Raw genomic sequence first — 13,300 nt, forward strand, 5'->3', positions numbered from 1 at the left:
CTCGGATAGTCTCCTGAGTAAATGTCAGGGGACTATCCGAGTAACAAAATAACAAACTATATGGAGCATACATGCTATTTTCAAAAGGTGAGGACTAAACATGAAAAAACGTGAAACCACAGGGACCATCCAGGCAATTAACTCGATTAATATATTAGCATTTAATAACATGGAATTAACTAAATCATAAATAGGGGCGAACAAAAGATTTTCGTGGAGGCAATCAAGGAGCTTACCCAAATTTTGAGTAGGAATCGGAGGTAATGACGGTGCTTTAAGAATAATTTGCACCTTTTTATTTGGTATAGATTTTTAGAACAACAAACTACACCTCCTTGTAAAATCTAAGCCATTTGTTTTCAGTGAGACTAGAACGCTCACCATTTTTTTTACGTTTACGTCAGGTTGCGGTATAAGTTTGCATTTGTCTTTACATCACGTGACGATAAAAATTCACATTTTTGTTCTGCCGATTTTTGCCGATTTTAGTTGTCGTTTGCTTACTACCTGACAGTGTTTTACAACCCGCACACCCACAACGCAGGGTTACACAGTAGTTTGATACAACTATATTATTATTTCTATGTATGAAGGGTATTTGCTGTATTTAATTATTAAGAGCTTGTCTTATATAATATATATATATATTTTATGATTAGAAGAACAATATATAATGCATTACATATAATCTCATGTATAGAGAAGATATTGTATGTATAGGTTATTATATATATCCCTTCTACTTAAAGTTTGCTAATTATCGATTAAATATCTTTCTTGGTTACTTTTTTTTTTGAACGGCCAACGAATCCTCCAAATGGGCTACTGACGAAATTCACCACATCGGGATACACTCGCCTTCCGAACCGAGGAAAACCCTCACCTAGGGCCGAAGCCCGTGAACACTCGCCCGAAGGCACGACAGTGCGGTGAGGTAAAACCCGCTCAGTTCAAGGATCGAACTAGCGACCGCCGCCTACTCTCCCATCATCACCAGGTGCCGCAGAAACTAAATGCTAGGGGCAGGAATTGAACTTGAGTCACTTGGAACACAAGGTCTCTCCCTTACCACTCCACCACTAGCTAATTGGCCTCTTTCTTGGTTACTAAAGGTCATTCTAAACACCTTCTCATGCTCAATTATTTTATCGATTCCCAATAAAAAATACATTTTTTAGTTATTAAAACTTTAGCAATGAAAAAGAAAACAGGGTTATCCAAATAGAAGTATCGTGCACCTTCAATTAAATAAACAGACGGCAAATATCCTATCATTGCGTATCATCCCACATATCCTTAAATAACAGGCGGAGATATATTTAATTTTGTTCTTTTATTATTAATAAAATAAAATTATTAATAACAAGGTGATGAGTACATGAAATTATATTATTATGGTCAAGAATGATTCTTTATGTTCTTCCTTAGCCTTGATTTGATTCCATAGAACATGCATGTTGTTTTCATGGGGGGAAATGTTAAACCTAGCATTTATGGGGTATGTTTTTATTGTTTTAAAATAAATTTAACGCATACGCATGCACAATCTATCTATTATACTAAATGAATTCTCTTAGGCCACAAGGGCTATTCTTAGCCAATCATTTTGATGATGTGGACATGCTCTAAAGGCTGATAATTGAGAATGAGCGCCAATCTAATTTTCTTTATTCTCCTTCCTCTTCAATTCCTCTTCAATTCGTATTCAATGCTCTCTTCTCCTTCTCACGTACGTTTCTTCACCCTGTCTCTCTCTCTTCAATCAAATAAATCTTTCCTTTTTCCTTATTGTTTCCCCTTTCTGATGTTCATCATTCTCCTTCTTCAACTTCTTTGATCCATCGGGTGGTTGATTCTATCAACAAACCCTAATCACCAAGCAAGTTCTTCTGTTTTTTGTGTAGATCTACGACATTATTTCAACTAGAAAAAGAATAAAAAAATCTAGATCTCTTGGGTTACAATTGAAAGCAACCAGGTAAACAACCCAAATTTCAATTTATTATATGTTATTGCATTCTTTCGGATATTGTTATTGAAGTTTCATTTTTTTTGTTTTTGCATATCATCAACGCATCTGCTTCTCCCTTTCTAATCGATAACGCCGTCAGGTTAGCGATTCTTTTGTAAACCCATTCTTTATGTGTAATTTTTGTATCTCTTATGGTTTTTGGCTGCTCAATTTTTTTTTTTTATGAAAAGACACTTGAAATTTAGGGTTTGATGGTGATACTAAAATGGGGGTGAGAGTTGACGAAAGAGATACTCCTTTGCTTCTCTGAGTCTGTACTAAAATTTGAAGTTCTGACACCAGGTATTCGATTAACTGCTAACTCGAGATTCACTATTAATTTTGAGGTCAATTTGGTTTTTCTTCAATGGTATTTTGGGAAATCGATCTGTAGGTTCATGTTGATTGTGGTTCCTTATACTTCAAGATTTGGAGGGTGCCCATTTGTATTTTCTTTTGTACGATGATTACAAATATATGATTAAAAGTTCAATAATAATAAATTTCTTTGAGTTAAGTGATATAGGAGGTTTTATGCATTTCAAAATACAAAACTCACTTCTTTGATCCGTTTCCTTTTTAGATATGTTTTTATTTTATTATAAATTTGTGCGTATTTCGAGTTTTTGTGTTTCATCCGTGTTTTATCCCCTTCTCTGTCTTCACCATCTCCTCTTTGTTCAGCCAACGCTAGCTAATAAGTGAAAGTTGACAAAATTTTATCTTCATTCCAAGTATGGTTCCATTTCACTGATTTTTGTCTAGATTTGTTAGATTTTGGTTTCCAAGTGGTTCAAAGAAACGTTGTTTAAGCTGTTGTAGTTGACCACTTCACTTATTTTTTGTTCTTGCAAAATATCTTAGTCCACATTTGTTTTTAGCCATTTCATATTTTCTCTTGACGGTTTTAGGCTAAATTTTAGCAGATTATGGCCGCTATGTATCAACACTAATGGAACATAAGAGCCTTTATGAAGTAAATCTCCCTAATTAACCTTTGGTAAGAAATTTTATCCACTTTTTTAACAATATAGGGCTTATCTCTGTGTTTTAGAAAACCTTGGGACCCAATTTTCTGATTGGTTTAAGTTGAATGTAAATTCACATGTCATCTTATGTGTGTTTTTATTTTTTATAGTGGCTTGCTTAAAGATTGATGATATGTTAAATTACATGTCATCCTAGAGAAACTATTGTTATGGATGGTGGGTGTTTAATGCAGAAGATAAGGATGGTGGGTGGCGGTGCAAAAGTGCTACCCTGCCACCTGCCGGTGGTGAAAGACCACCACGCGCGACCCGCACACATTGTCGTACCTTTAGGTGTACACACCCTGCGCCTTTTTATTCCTTCTTTTGTTCTCAAATTTATATCATTTCTTCTTTGGGTGTAAACGAGCCAAGTCGCTCTTGAGCTAATCTAGATCGGCTAAGAGCTCGAATAGAGTCAAGTTTAGATGAACGCAATCCTAAGCTCGGGCCTAAAAATAAAAATTTGTTTAATAAATGAGCCTAAGCCCGAGCTTCCTTTATCGAGATCAAATTGGCTCGCAAGCCTAAACGAGCCCAAGCCCGAACTTTTTTAATAAATTGCAGCTCGAACTCACTTACTTACGAAAAACTTAATGCATTAATGATTAAACCTCCTAAACTGTTATATTTGAAAAGTTAATAGTTGATTTAAATATAGAAACGAATTTTGTGTTTCATAGTTATCGAAGGACACTTAATCTTCAATGTTTTGCAGTTTATTGATCTTCTTTATTTTATCATATGGGAAGTTAACATCTTTACATGATTCCATGAGACATGGATATAATAAGCTCTAATTGCATAACTATACAACTTTCTTATGTTGATAGATGTGACCTGGATTGGTAAAAACTGCAAAAGGAGTTGTAGACGTGATTGGAACATATGTATTTTGGAATGGATGAGCCATCACTTGATTTTCTAAAAACATCTAAAAGTGCTAGGTTAGTAGCATGTAAACTGTAGTTAAAGATTGCGATTTTTGACTCATTTGTAGACACTATCAATTGGTTCGGGTCGATATTGGTTAGGAGCAAAATGAGTTCGGGTCAAAACGGGTTTGGAGCAAAATGAGTTTGGGTTAAAATCACATATTTAAAAAAATTATCAATTTGCTACAGGTTGATATTGGTTAGGAGCAAAATGAGTTCGGGTGAAAATGGGTTTGGAGCAAAATGAGTTCGGGTTAATAAATTTTTTTAAATTCTTTTGGTAACTATGTTTACATAAAAAATGACTGTCACTCGAAAGGATAATCGGTTAGGAGCGAACTGAGTTCGGGTTAAAACGGAACATTTGGAAAAAGAACTACAATTTGGTTAAGGTCAAAACAGGTTTGGAGCAAAATGAGTTTTGGTGAAAACTGTATATTAAAAAAAAACTATCAATTTGGTTCGGGTCGATATTGGTTAGGAGCAAAATGAGTTTGGGTTAAAATCATTTTGATAGTTTATTGTTATTTGTTTTCTTAGGGACTCATTAAAGTATCTCCTACATTTCAATTTTAATTTTTTACCCATCATATTGTTTCTTCACTATTTATATTAGTAAAAAACTAAGAATGAATTTTGATGTCTTTATGTGTTACACTGATACAGTACCTGGATCAACATTTCATTCAGTATCCTTCACATGACTGGAAAAATAGAGAAACTATATAGTTTATTAGAGGTAAATTTATTCAATTATTGAACATGTTGAAGGTAAAATCTACATATTTTTTTTACTTTGGTTGTGAAACATGTTGTTGCTGTTGATACCCTTATAAGATCATACAAATAGCACTATTAGAATTTTGAAAGTATCAGGTTTGATTTTGACAGTCTTGATTTTAAGTTGAGACTGATGTGTATTTGTGTAGTTATATATCAGAGGTTCATGATTCCTAACAAAACCATACATGGAGCACATAAAAGGGGAAAATTATAAAGTTTTTTTATTTAAATATTGAATATTTAATACTAAGAAGTGCTTTGATTATGAAACTCAAACCTGCTGTTCTTTACTTTCAAGTTTAATGTGAATACATGGATGCAAAGATTTATGTCAAACTAATCATGAATCACTTTAAATGGACCAAAGGGTGCAAAGAAGACCAAAGTTTTTCTATCAAAATTAAGTCTTTAAACTACTAAATTTGACTTTTAGTTTCAGTTATACAGGTATAGGTTTGTGGATCAATGGTGACAGAAGAGCATGTTGTTGAATATGGCTTAACTAAAATATTTTGACTGTCACTCGAAAGTATAACACGGGTTAGGAGCGAACTGAGTTCAAAAAAATCATATTGAAAAAAACTATCAATTTGGTTCATGTCAAAACGGGTTTGGAGCAAAACGAGTTTCGGTTAAAATTGTATATTAAAAAAAAACTATCATTTTGGTTCGGGTCGATACTGGTTAGGAGTAAAATGAGTTCGGGTCAAAACGGGTTTGGAGCTAGGTAAATGAGTTTGTGTTAAAACTGTATATTTAAAAAAAAAACTATCAATTTGGTTCGGGTTGATACTGGTTAGGAGCAAAATGAGTTTGGGTGAAAATGGATTTGGAGCAAAATTATCTTATTAATAACGCAGTGTGGAACTTGGAAGTCATATCTATGCAAAAGCATAGTTCATACTGTTTCATTTGGTAACCCATTAGAGATAAAACATAAGCGAAAATGACCCGTTTTTAGCCTTTTTGGTAAATGGGTTCGAAGGTAATTAATTTTGTTGATTTTTGCTTGATAAGTTTTTGACCTAATTGTTTATGTTGTTAGATTTTATGATTTTGACCTAATTGTGATTTTGACTAAATTTTTGAGTTGTTAGGTTTAGGTATTGAGCGATTGGTGAATTGTGATGTCTTGTGTGTTCATACTTGATAATGGCTAAGGGGGTTGATAGCAACAGAAACATGTGAGGAACAATATGTGATTTATGAATAATCAAAATACAATATAGAGGGGTTTATTCTAGAAACGCAATCATATAGTTCATGTTTTAGCTTAATGGTATCACAATAAAGAGGGGTTTATTCTAAACATTAAGTTTTTATTTCATAATTATTTGACTATTATATTCCTGGCCACTAGGACTTTTCTGAGTAGTGGTGTTTTGGATGGTTTAGCTTACACAATGTTCAAGAGATGCTAAGTTTTAGAAATTTCAAATATAACCTGCATCCATGGTAAGTTTCAGTTTTGTTTGGTTTTTTCACTTAATTTGTTGTTTGTTGTTTATGAAGGCTGATACACATTTCTTTGTTTCTTAAGCTAATTGCTCTTTCTCTTCAATCCGCTTCTATTGGATTTGTGAATGTAAGCTCTAGAAATCAACTATATATATATAAGGGTTTCAGTGGTGACCCTTAGATGGCAATAAGAGAAAGTAATGGACACAAGGTAATCTTTCTTTTCTGATTTAACTCCGGTAAGATCGTAAGCTTCCTTTTGTAGTTCTTTTTTTCTTGATGTTTCTAAACAAGTTATTGTAATCTTTTTATTGTCATCTCATACGACCACCAGTTGTTTGATGAAATTCCCCAACGAGTAAAATTTATACGTTATTAAATTTGTTTTGTGTTTTTCTTCAACATGTTCGGCAATGGATTCGTAGTCAATAATAAGATATAAATTGAAGTCGTAATGAGCATTCTGATCCTATAATGTGCTCAAGACATCACTGTTGGTTTTGTGAATGAATCTTTTGCAAATAGTGTTCCAAGGGAAAGAAGTTTACTACCTACAAAGTTCCTTAAAGGAAACCCCAACGGGTCTATGATGTGTGATGTGTACGGCTTGATGGTTCAACCGTGCTTTTGTCATATTTGTGTGTGGTGGAAATGCATATTTATCCATGGTAGTAGGAGCGAGTGTTGTTGGTGGGCCTGCTGGAGCTGATTTCAGGGCTGGTGATGATACATACAGTTACAGTAATGGTAACTTAAAGACATGGACAGTGACATGGCAATAACCAGTTCCAGGTTAGCGTTAGTAAATTTATCTTTTGAAGATTAAATGAAAATTTACTTAATGTTTGGGTTGTTTTATAGGTGCTTTTTTGGGTTGCTCACTTGAAGGAAGCATGGTGACAACACATACAAGAAAATTGCAGATTTTATGGTAACCCGTCAATAAAAACATTCGATATTCTTCTTAGTTCTTTGCCTCGACCTACTGTTGCGATTCTTTATGATGTCCCATGAAATGCTATGCTGGAAATGTGCTGGCAATATCCATAGTAAATTATAGCTTATAATTTTTATATGATACATGTTAAAATGTAAAATAAACAACACCGGTACATAACCAATTGTTGTAATGTCACTTAAATAAGCAAGAGGTCGATCAAAGTTTGTTAACGCCTTATTTCATTTAGTTAATTAAGTTTCATAATAATATGCCACTTAAAAATAGTTAGTATTGATTATACCTTTGAATCTTTGATTAGTATTGATTATCTTTAACAAGTATGTGTAGTCTATCAATAATGAACTATGCTACTTTCGATGATCTTATTAGGCATAATGGCGGTGGTTCGTTGATTCATTCAGCTGCAAATCCGAGTCGATTTCATGTTGGCAAACTATTCATATTAGGGCTTCGGTGGTGGCAATTAGTTATGAGACATGACGCACCATGATGAGGTATTAATTAAGTTTTTTATGTTGTCATAGCATTCTATATTTCTATCTTCTAATGTCTGTCATATTATTGCAGTCTTCACTGAATATGCAGTTATACGAAAAAGGTTTAGATTTGTTCAATGATAACCCAACAACCTCAGTAATCTACTAAAATTAAAACTTTAACTCTATAACTGACGTTTGTCTGGGAGAGAACGTTTCTCACTTTGATGTTACAGGCTCTTTTGCACCGGCATTTACTAAAGAATACAGCTGCTCCTATGATAGACATGCTTTTATCAAATTGGTAACATAAACAAATCATTGAATCTAAATTTATTATTTTAAAGCCCACATGACTTAATTTAAGGTAACTTGCATGATTTTGTGATCCTTTCCTTAAATCAGGATATGCCCAATAAGTTGAAAAATGGTATTGATGTTCAAGACTTCGATACTATTGAACCCATTACACTTAGCTCATGGGATGATACTATTGAACCCATTACACTTAGCTCATGGGATCGAATGGCTCTGGTATGAGATAATTTGTTTTTTAACTTTCTAACAGTTTTTTTATTAAATAGATATTTTTTTTTCTGTATGGTCATAGGTAAAGAAATTTGAGGGAGCGTTATCTGTAAAGGGTAATGCGGTTGTTGAAGCTTTGGAAGGGAAGGTCAGTCCTTTAGTGGTGAAACTTATGAAATACGTTGGAAATAAAATAGTAAAAAAAATTCGAATATTTTACGTGACAGCGTGTTGAAGCATATATGACAGGACTAAGAGCATTTGCGGATGAGTGGTAGGAAAGATGCTTCAATCTTAGTCATTTTTTTGGTGTTTTTTAAGTTTCTATTTTATCATATATTTGATTGTTTTTCTGTATTTACAGTGGGTTAACTGTGAAAAAGCTTGACGAGAAATTGGAAAGAACTCTTCTCCATTCGTATCGCAAGGTATGTCCTCCTTGAAGCTTTTAAGTTTTAACAGTTGAAAAAGGAAGCTTTGACAAATTTACATTTAGAGTAAAATGCCATTTTCGTCCCTTAGGTGTGGCCCAGTTTTGTGCTTTGTCCATAGGTTTGTTTTTCCGCGTTTGGATCCAAAAGGTTTGAAAAGTATGCATCATTGAGCGAGTGTCCTCAAGAACAAGAGTCACATGTTTTTTAGAGAAGGTCGGGGACTAGATGACGGTGTGAAGGTTGAGTTTTGACTTTATTTGGAAAACGGGGTGGAATTTACTCCCATTTACTTAATGTGAGTCAATTTGGATTGGATTTTATTGTTGAATGTTGGTCAAGTTTAAAAGCTTACCTAAATATGAGGCGGGTCAACTTGGTCATTACGAGTTGAAAGTCAATGAAAATGGTTTGACCCCGTAAACAGACCCCTAAAAAAGATAAATAACAAGCTTATAGTGATCCACTTTTTATGGCCAGGATTGACACCTCAGTTCTTCAAAGTTTCATTTTTATTTTCTAAACATTTTTTAAGTTAAAAAAGAAAACAATTAGTACGCTTTAAAATTAACCAATGTAAAAAAGCACCAATGGGCATTAACAATCTGGGATAGGAGTTTTCCACCAAATGGGTCAGAATGGAGTTATGTGGATATGGGAATGAAGATGCTGGTAAGGGGCTATTAAATTGAATTATTGAGCTCCATTAAAGGTGAATTATCTTGGTTGGAAGGCTGTTGAGGGTCGGTTGGCTGCCAAAATGGAGTTGGGCTGCAGTGGGGTTTTTGCAAATTGTTTGATTTGCTGTAGGTGTGGGCTGGATAGGGAAGACACAAGTCATATCTTTATTAAATGCTTCGTGGTGAGATGTTTTGGGTGGCTGGCTGGTTAGCGTCGGGTTGAAGGTATAGTTGGTTGGTGCTATGCACTTTTGGTGAGACATAGTTATAATTAATGATTAATGATAGTTATAATTAATGATATTAGCTTTATTGTTTGTTTGCTTTTGTATACTGATAAATGTATTATATATTATAATTATAATTGAATGATATCCTTATATAGGTCGGTTTCCTTTTATCTTCTACACAGCACACGTAGTTGATTCATAAGCCCAAATGCCAATGGTCTATTTTGAAATTCTATTGTGTTTTCTTTTCTGAAAAATGACCAACCCAAAAAAACAAATTCACCACACAAATTCCAGCCCATTAGTTCATTACTTTAATTTGATTAGTCATCTTGATTGCATTTTTGTATCCTCCGTGACTAATTCGAAAGAATCCACTTCTAAAAATAAAAGTCAAAACAAATTATGGGATCCCCTTATTGTTATGTGGAATATAATTTTTTTTATCTATTTTAGATTTCACAATAGATTTGACATCTCGTGATATTTAGAGCGAAATAATTAAATTATATATTTTGTAAATATACTTTTATATCATACTATATAACTTTAAAAATGCAATTTTCGTTGTGACATTTTACCTCTATCAGAGTAAGTTGGAAGTTATGTAAAGTAATGAAACGTTATTTTCATTTCAAAGTTTATGCCAATATTTTTATATAATATAATTTACTATGAGTAGCACGTGTAACACAAGGGCACTAAGTTAACGAATACTATAGTTGGTCTAATATTTGACAATACTATTTTTACTTGGAGATAATATTAGTTTTAACTTTATCGGCTTATTTTTAATTGTAAGTGTACTGATATTTTGTTCTAATATGAACATATAGGAGCCATGCAGACAAAGGAGTTGCTTATCCTGGATGGCATCAAGATCAAAATAAGTGATGGTAGCAGTTGGGCAACATGTGGCGGGAAAAACATAGTTGACCGGTCGAAAGGTACTTTCATTGCATCGTATGCAATTTTCTTACATATATGAGCATACGGTATATATAATCTTTTGTATGCCATAGGTTGAAGGGTTTATGAAGTGACAACCCAACAAGAAGCTGCTGCAGGCAAAGCAGTGGAACAAGATTACGTAGCAAAGGTATACTCATAGTTAATTTTCGGTTTTTGTGTGATCTTTAATATGTGAGATATATAGAGTTTATTTTGTACTAGATAAGATAATTTGTTCACCTATGTCTGCTTTGATAGCGTTCATAAACAATTTGTCAGCCCCGTAAACCTTCCCTTTGTACTTTCTCATTCGAGAACAGAGGAACCTGACCGTTGCACGCCTGCACAACCATTCCGCCAGTCGCCGCCGCACCAAAACCGTTGCAGAGATCAACTTTGGTGCTATAGTTATGGCTTTCAAGCATGACATGAGTTCAAGCCAATCCGCCCAAGCATGACTTGAATTTAAGTCGGTCAGCTATTGTAACATAGGATTTAGTACACTATTTGCTTACCAATTATCTCATTGTAACACAAAAGCAGTGGAACAAGATTACGTAGCAAAGGTATACTCATAGTTAATTTTCGGTTTTTGTGTGATCTTTAATATGTGAGATATATAGAGTTTATTTTGTACTAGATAAGATAATTTGTTCACCTATCTCTGCTTTGATAGCGTTCATAAACAATTTGTCAGCCCCGTAAACCTTCCCTTTGTACTTTCTCATTCGAGAACAGAGGAACCTGACCGTTGCACGCCTGCACAACCATTCCGCCAGTCGCCGCCGCACCAAAACCGTTGCAGAGATCAACTTTGGATCTATAGTTATGGCTTTCAAGCATGACATGAGTTCAAGCCAATCCGCTCAAGCATGACTTGAATTTAAGTCGGTCAGCTATTGTAACATAGGATTTAGTACACTATTTGCTTACCAATTATCTCATTGTAACACATGTAGTCTACTGTTAACGAAAAAACAAACCCCAAGCGCGGGCATTATTTACTATTATCTACAAATGTGTGATGGTTGGTTTTTTTAATATGGTTGATTTTTATTAATTTGATTGGTCTGTGCTTCATCCGTATTTGATGTTATTGATCTGATAAATTTTGGCAAAGAAATCAAGTTGTATAAAGAAAAATATATTATATAAAATGATCTGTAATTTTTTCTTAATTATTTGTTAATGAGAAGCAACTTCGTGTTAAAGAGTATGGGGTATTAAAATCAGTTAATAATTATAATACGGGAACCAATTGCGAGTATAGTAGCATCTATATTTATGTGTAATTTATCAAATCAATAGATTTATAAGAAGTATTTTCTTTATACAACCCGTGTAATACACGGGGTCTTAAGCTAGTATTTCATATAACATTACACAAATTATTATAACAAAATAGTTACCACATTAATTTCATCGTATTTTTTCTTACACGTATTGAAACAATTTTACTTAAGTTGTAACTAATGCCCCAGTCATGAGTTTTTATTAAACAACTATTGTTATTGCTAGTGTTTGATTCTTGATAGAGTCTAAGTTTTAGCTCTTTTTTTGTTTTTAAGTCTTGTGTAACATGTAGGTGTACTATGCATGTATGGAAGCCTTAAACCTGCACATATGCCTTCAGGAGGGTCAACAATTTTGGTGGCCTAAGGCGAAGTAAAATCTTGTGGCCTTTTTCCCAAAAAAATGTATGTAATTCAAAGTTAAACTTGAAGGGCCCAAGTGTAATTATTTGAAAGATTGTGTTAAAATTTTTAAACAAGAAAAAAAATTGCTGAACCAGGGATTCAAACCCCGGTCTCACCAACATCCATACATACAGAAAACCACTACACTACCAACCATCAATCTGTTGACAACCCACACCCTAAATCTTTTATAAATGGAATGTGATTTCATCAAATTATGGAGGACCTAGAGTTTTGGTGGCCCAAGGCCCAAGCCTCATTTGGCTTACCCTTGGGCCGGCCCTGTATGCCTTTGTATCTGTTTGTGTTCGTTCATTAAGAAAATTAATGTGTTCATGAATGGTTCACGGACACAAATGGACACAGATAAATTCGGCAAAGACGATGGTGACTAGCGGTGGATGGTGAAAGGGAGCGATGCTAGACCTTGAAGCCCTAATCATTGAACGAACGTCGATAGTATTTTTTGATGTGAATAAATGAGAAAGAAGGTTGAACGGTGCATAAACAAGGTGGAGATAGGGTTTCCTATATTATTTGTTTAAGTAATGAAATAAATAAGAATTAAAGAATATAAAAAGTTTAGATAAAATAAATAAATGCTAAAAAACTGTAATGAACAACACATACAAACGAACATGTATTCACGAACACATTTAAGTTGATCTTTGGATTTAAGATATATCTCTGATTAAGAATTGAAGTTAACTATCAAATCAACACATGTATTAAGTTTAAGTTGTGGTTTGTATGTATATTTATGCTATGACTTCGTGAGTACTTATTCTCAATAGCTAATTGTATATATATAATAGATAAACTACATTCAACCTTGAGCTAGTATATCAATGAGATTGCTTTAAGTGTCATGTTGAAAAAATACTTGATGAGAATGACACCAAGAACCGAACGCGTCTCGAGTAAATCGGTTTGGGTCTTGATCTTCATTCTGTTACATTTTCTTCCTCTTTGTACACATTATCTTTCAAGTTGTTCTTCTTAGTCTTACATTTCTATACTCATTCAATATGGTAGTTTCATTTATAAAGAAAACTATAAACATGATTACTAAGGGGCTTTTATTTAGCTCTTAATGGGGCTCTTAATAGTTCAGACCTCTTACTAGTTCAA

At 33.7% G+C, this 13,300-nt stretch overlaps 1 protein-coding gene across 5 annotated transcripts; it reads left to right on the plus strand.

Moving 5' to 3' along the window:
* The first annotated feature begins 1,674 nt into the window (after positions 1-1,674).
* Positions 1,675-11,432, plus strand: LOC110886635 (E3 UFM1-protein ligase 1 homolog). 5 transcript variants are annotated; one of them, XM_035978805.1, is made up of 17 exons: positions 1,675-1,978; positions 2,203-2,314; positions 6,118-6,212; positions 6,298-7,007; positions 7,077-7,146; positions 7,546-7,670; positions 7,744-7,774; positions 7,889-7,956; positions 8,058-8,186; positions 8,263-8,328; positions 8,408-8,454; positions 8,545-8,608; positions 9,324-9,516; positions 10,358-10,468; positions 10,544-10,620; positions 10,731-11,038; positions 11,149-11,432. In XM_035978805.1, the coding sequence occupies exons 6-13, from the start codon at positions 7,653-7,655 to the stop codon at positions 9,501-9,503; spliced, it is 603 nt and encodes a 200-aa protein (XP_035834698.1). In that variant the 5' UTR covers positions 1,675-1,978; positions 2,203-2,314; positions 6,118-6,212; positions 6,298-7,007; positions 7,077-7,146; positions 7,546-7,652; the 3' UTR covers positions 9,504-9,516; positions 10,358-10,468; positions 10,544-10,620; positions 10,731-11,038; positions 11,149-11,432. The 5 variants fall into 5 exon arrangements, with proteins under 5 accessions (XP_035834698.1, XP_035834699.1, XP_035834700.1 ...); XM_035978806.1 differs by lacking the exons at positions 9,324-9,516; positions 10,358-10,468; positions 10,544-10,620; positions 10,731-11,038; positions 11,149-11,432 and adding exons at positions 2,935-3,011; positions 3,150-3,333; positions 3,873-3,986; positions 8,733-9,316 and having other exon boundaries at positions 1,678-1,978; positions 4,641-6,212; XM_035978807.1 differs by lacking the exons at positions 9,324-9,516; positions 10,358-10,468; positions 10,544-10,620; positions 10,731-11,038; positions 11,149-11,432 and adding exons at positions 2,935-3,011; positions 3,150-3,333; positions 3,873-3,986; positions 8,703-9,316 and having other exon boundaries at positions 1,679-1,978; positions 4,641-6,212.
* The last annotated feature ends 1,868 nt before the right edge of the window (positions 11,433-13,300 follow it).

The sequence above is a fragment of the Helianthus annuus genome, chromosome 10, assembly GCF_002127325.2.
Source record: "Helianthus annuus cultivar XRQ/B chromosome 10, HanXRQr2.0-SUNRISE, whole genome shotgun sequence".
Lineage (NCBI taxonomy): Eukaryota > Viridiplantae > Streptophyta > Magnoliopsida > Asterales > Asteraceae > Helianthus > Helianthus annuus.

Bases quoted from the DNA above. Each gene is read 5' to 3' on its own strand.
- LOC110886635 (XM_035978805.1), top strand. The intron at 8,329-8,407 runs GTCAGTCCTTTA...TTTACGTGACAG, and splicing joins TTGAAGCTTTGGAAGGGAAG to CGTGTTGAAGCATATATGAC. The intron at 8,609-9,323 runs GTATGTCCTCCT...GCTCCATTAAAG, and splicing joins TTCTCCATTCGTATCGCAAG to GTGAATTATCTTGGTTGGAA.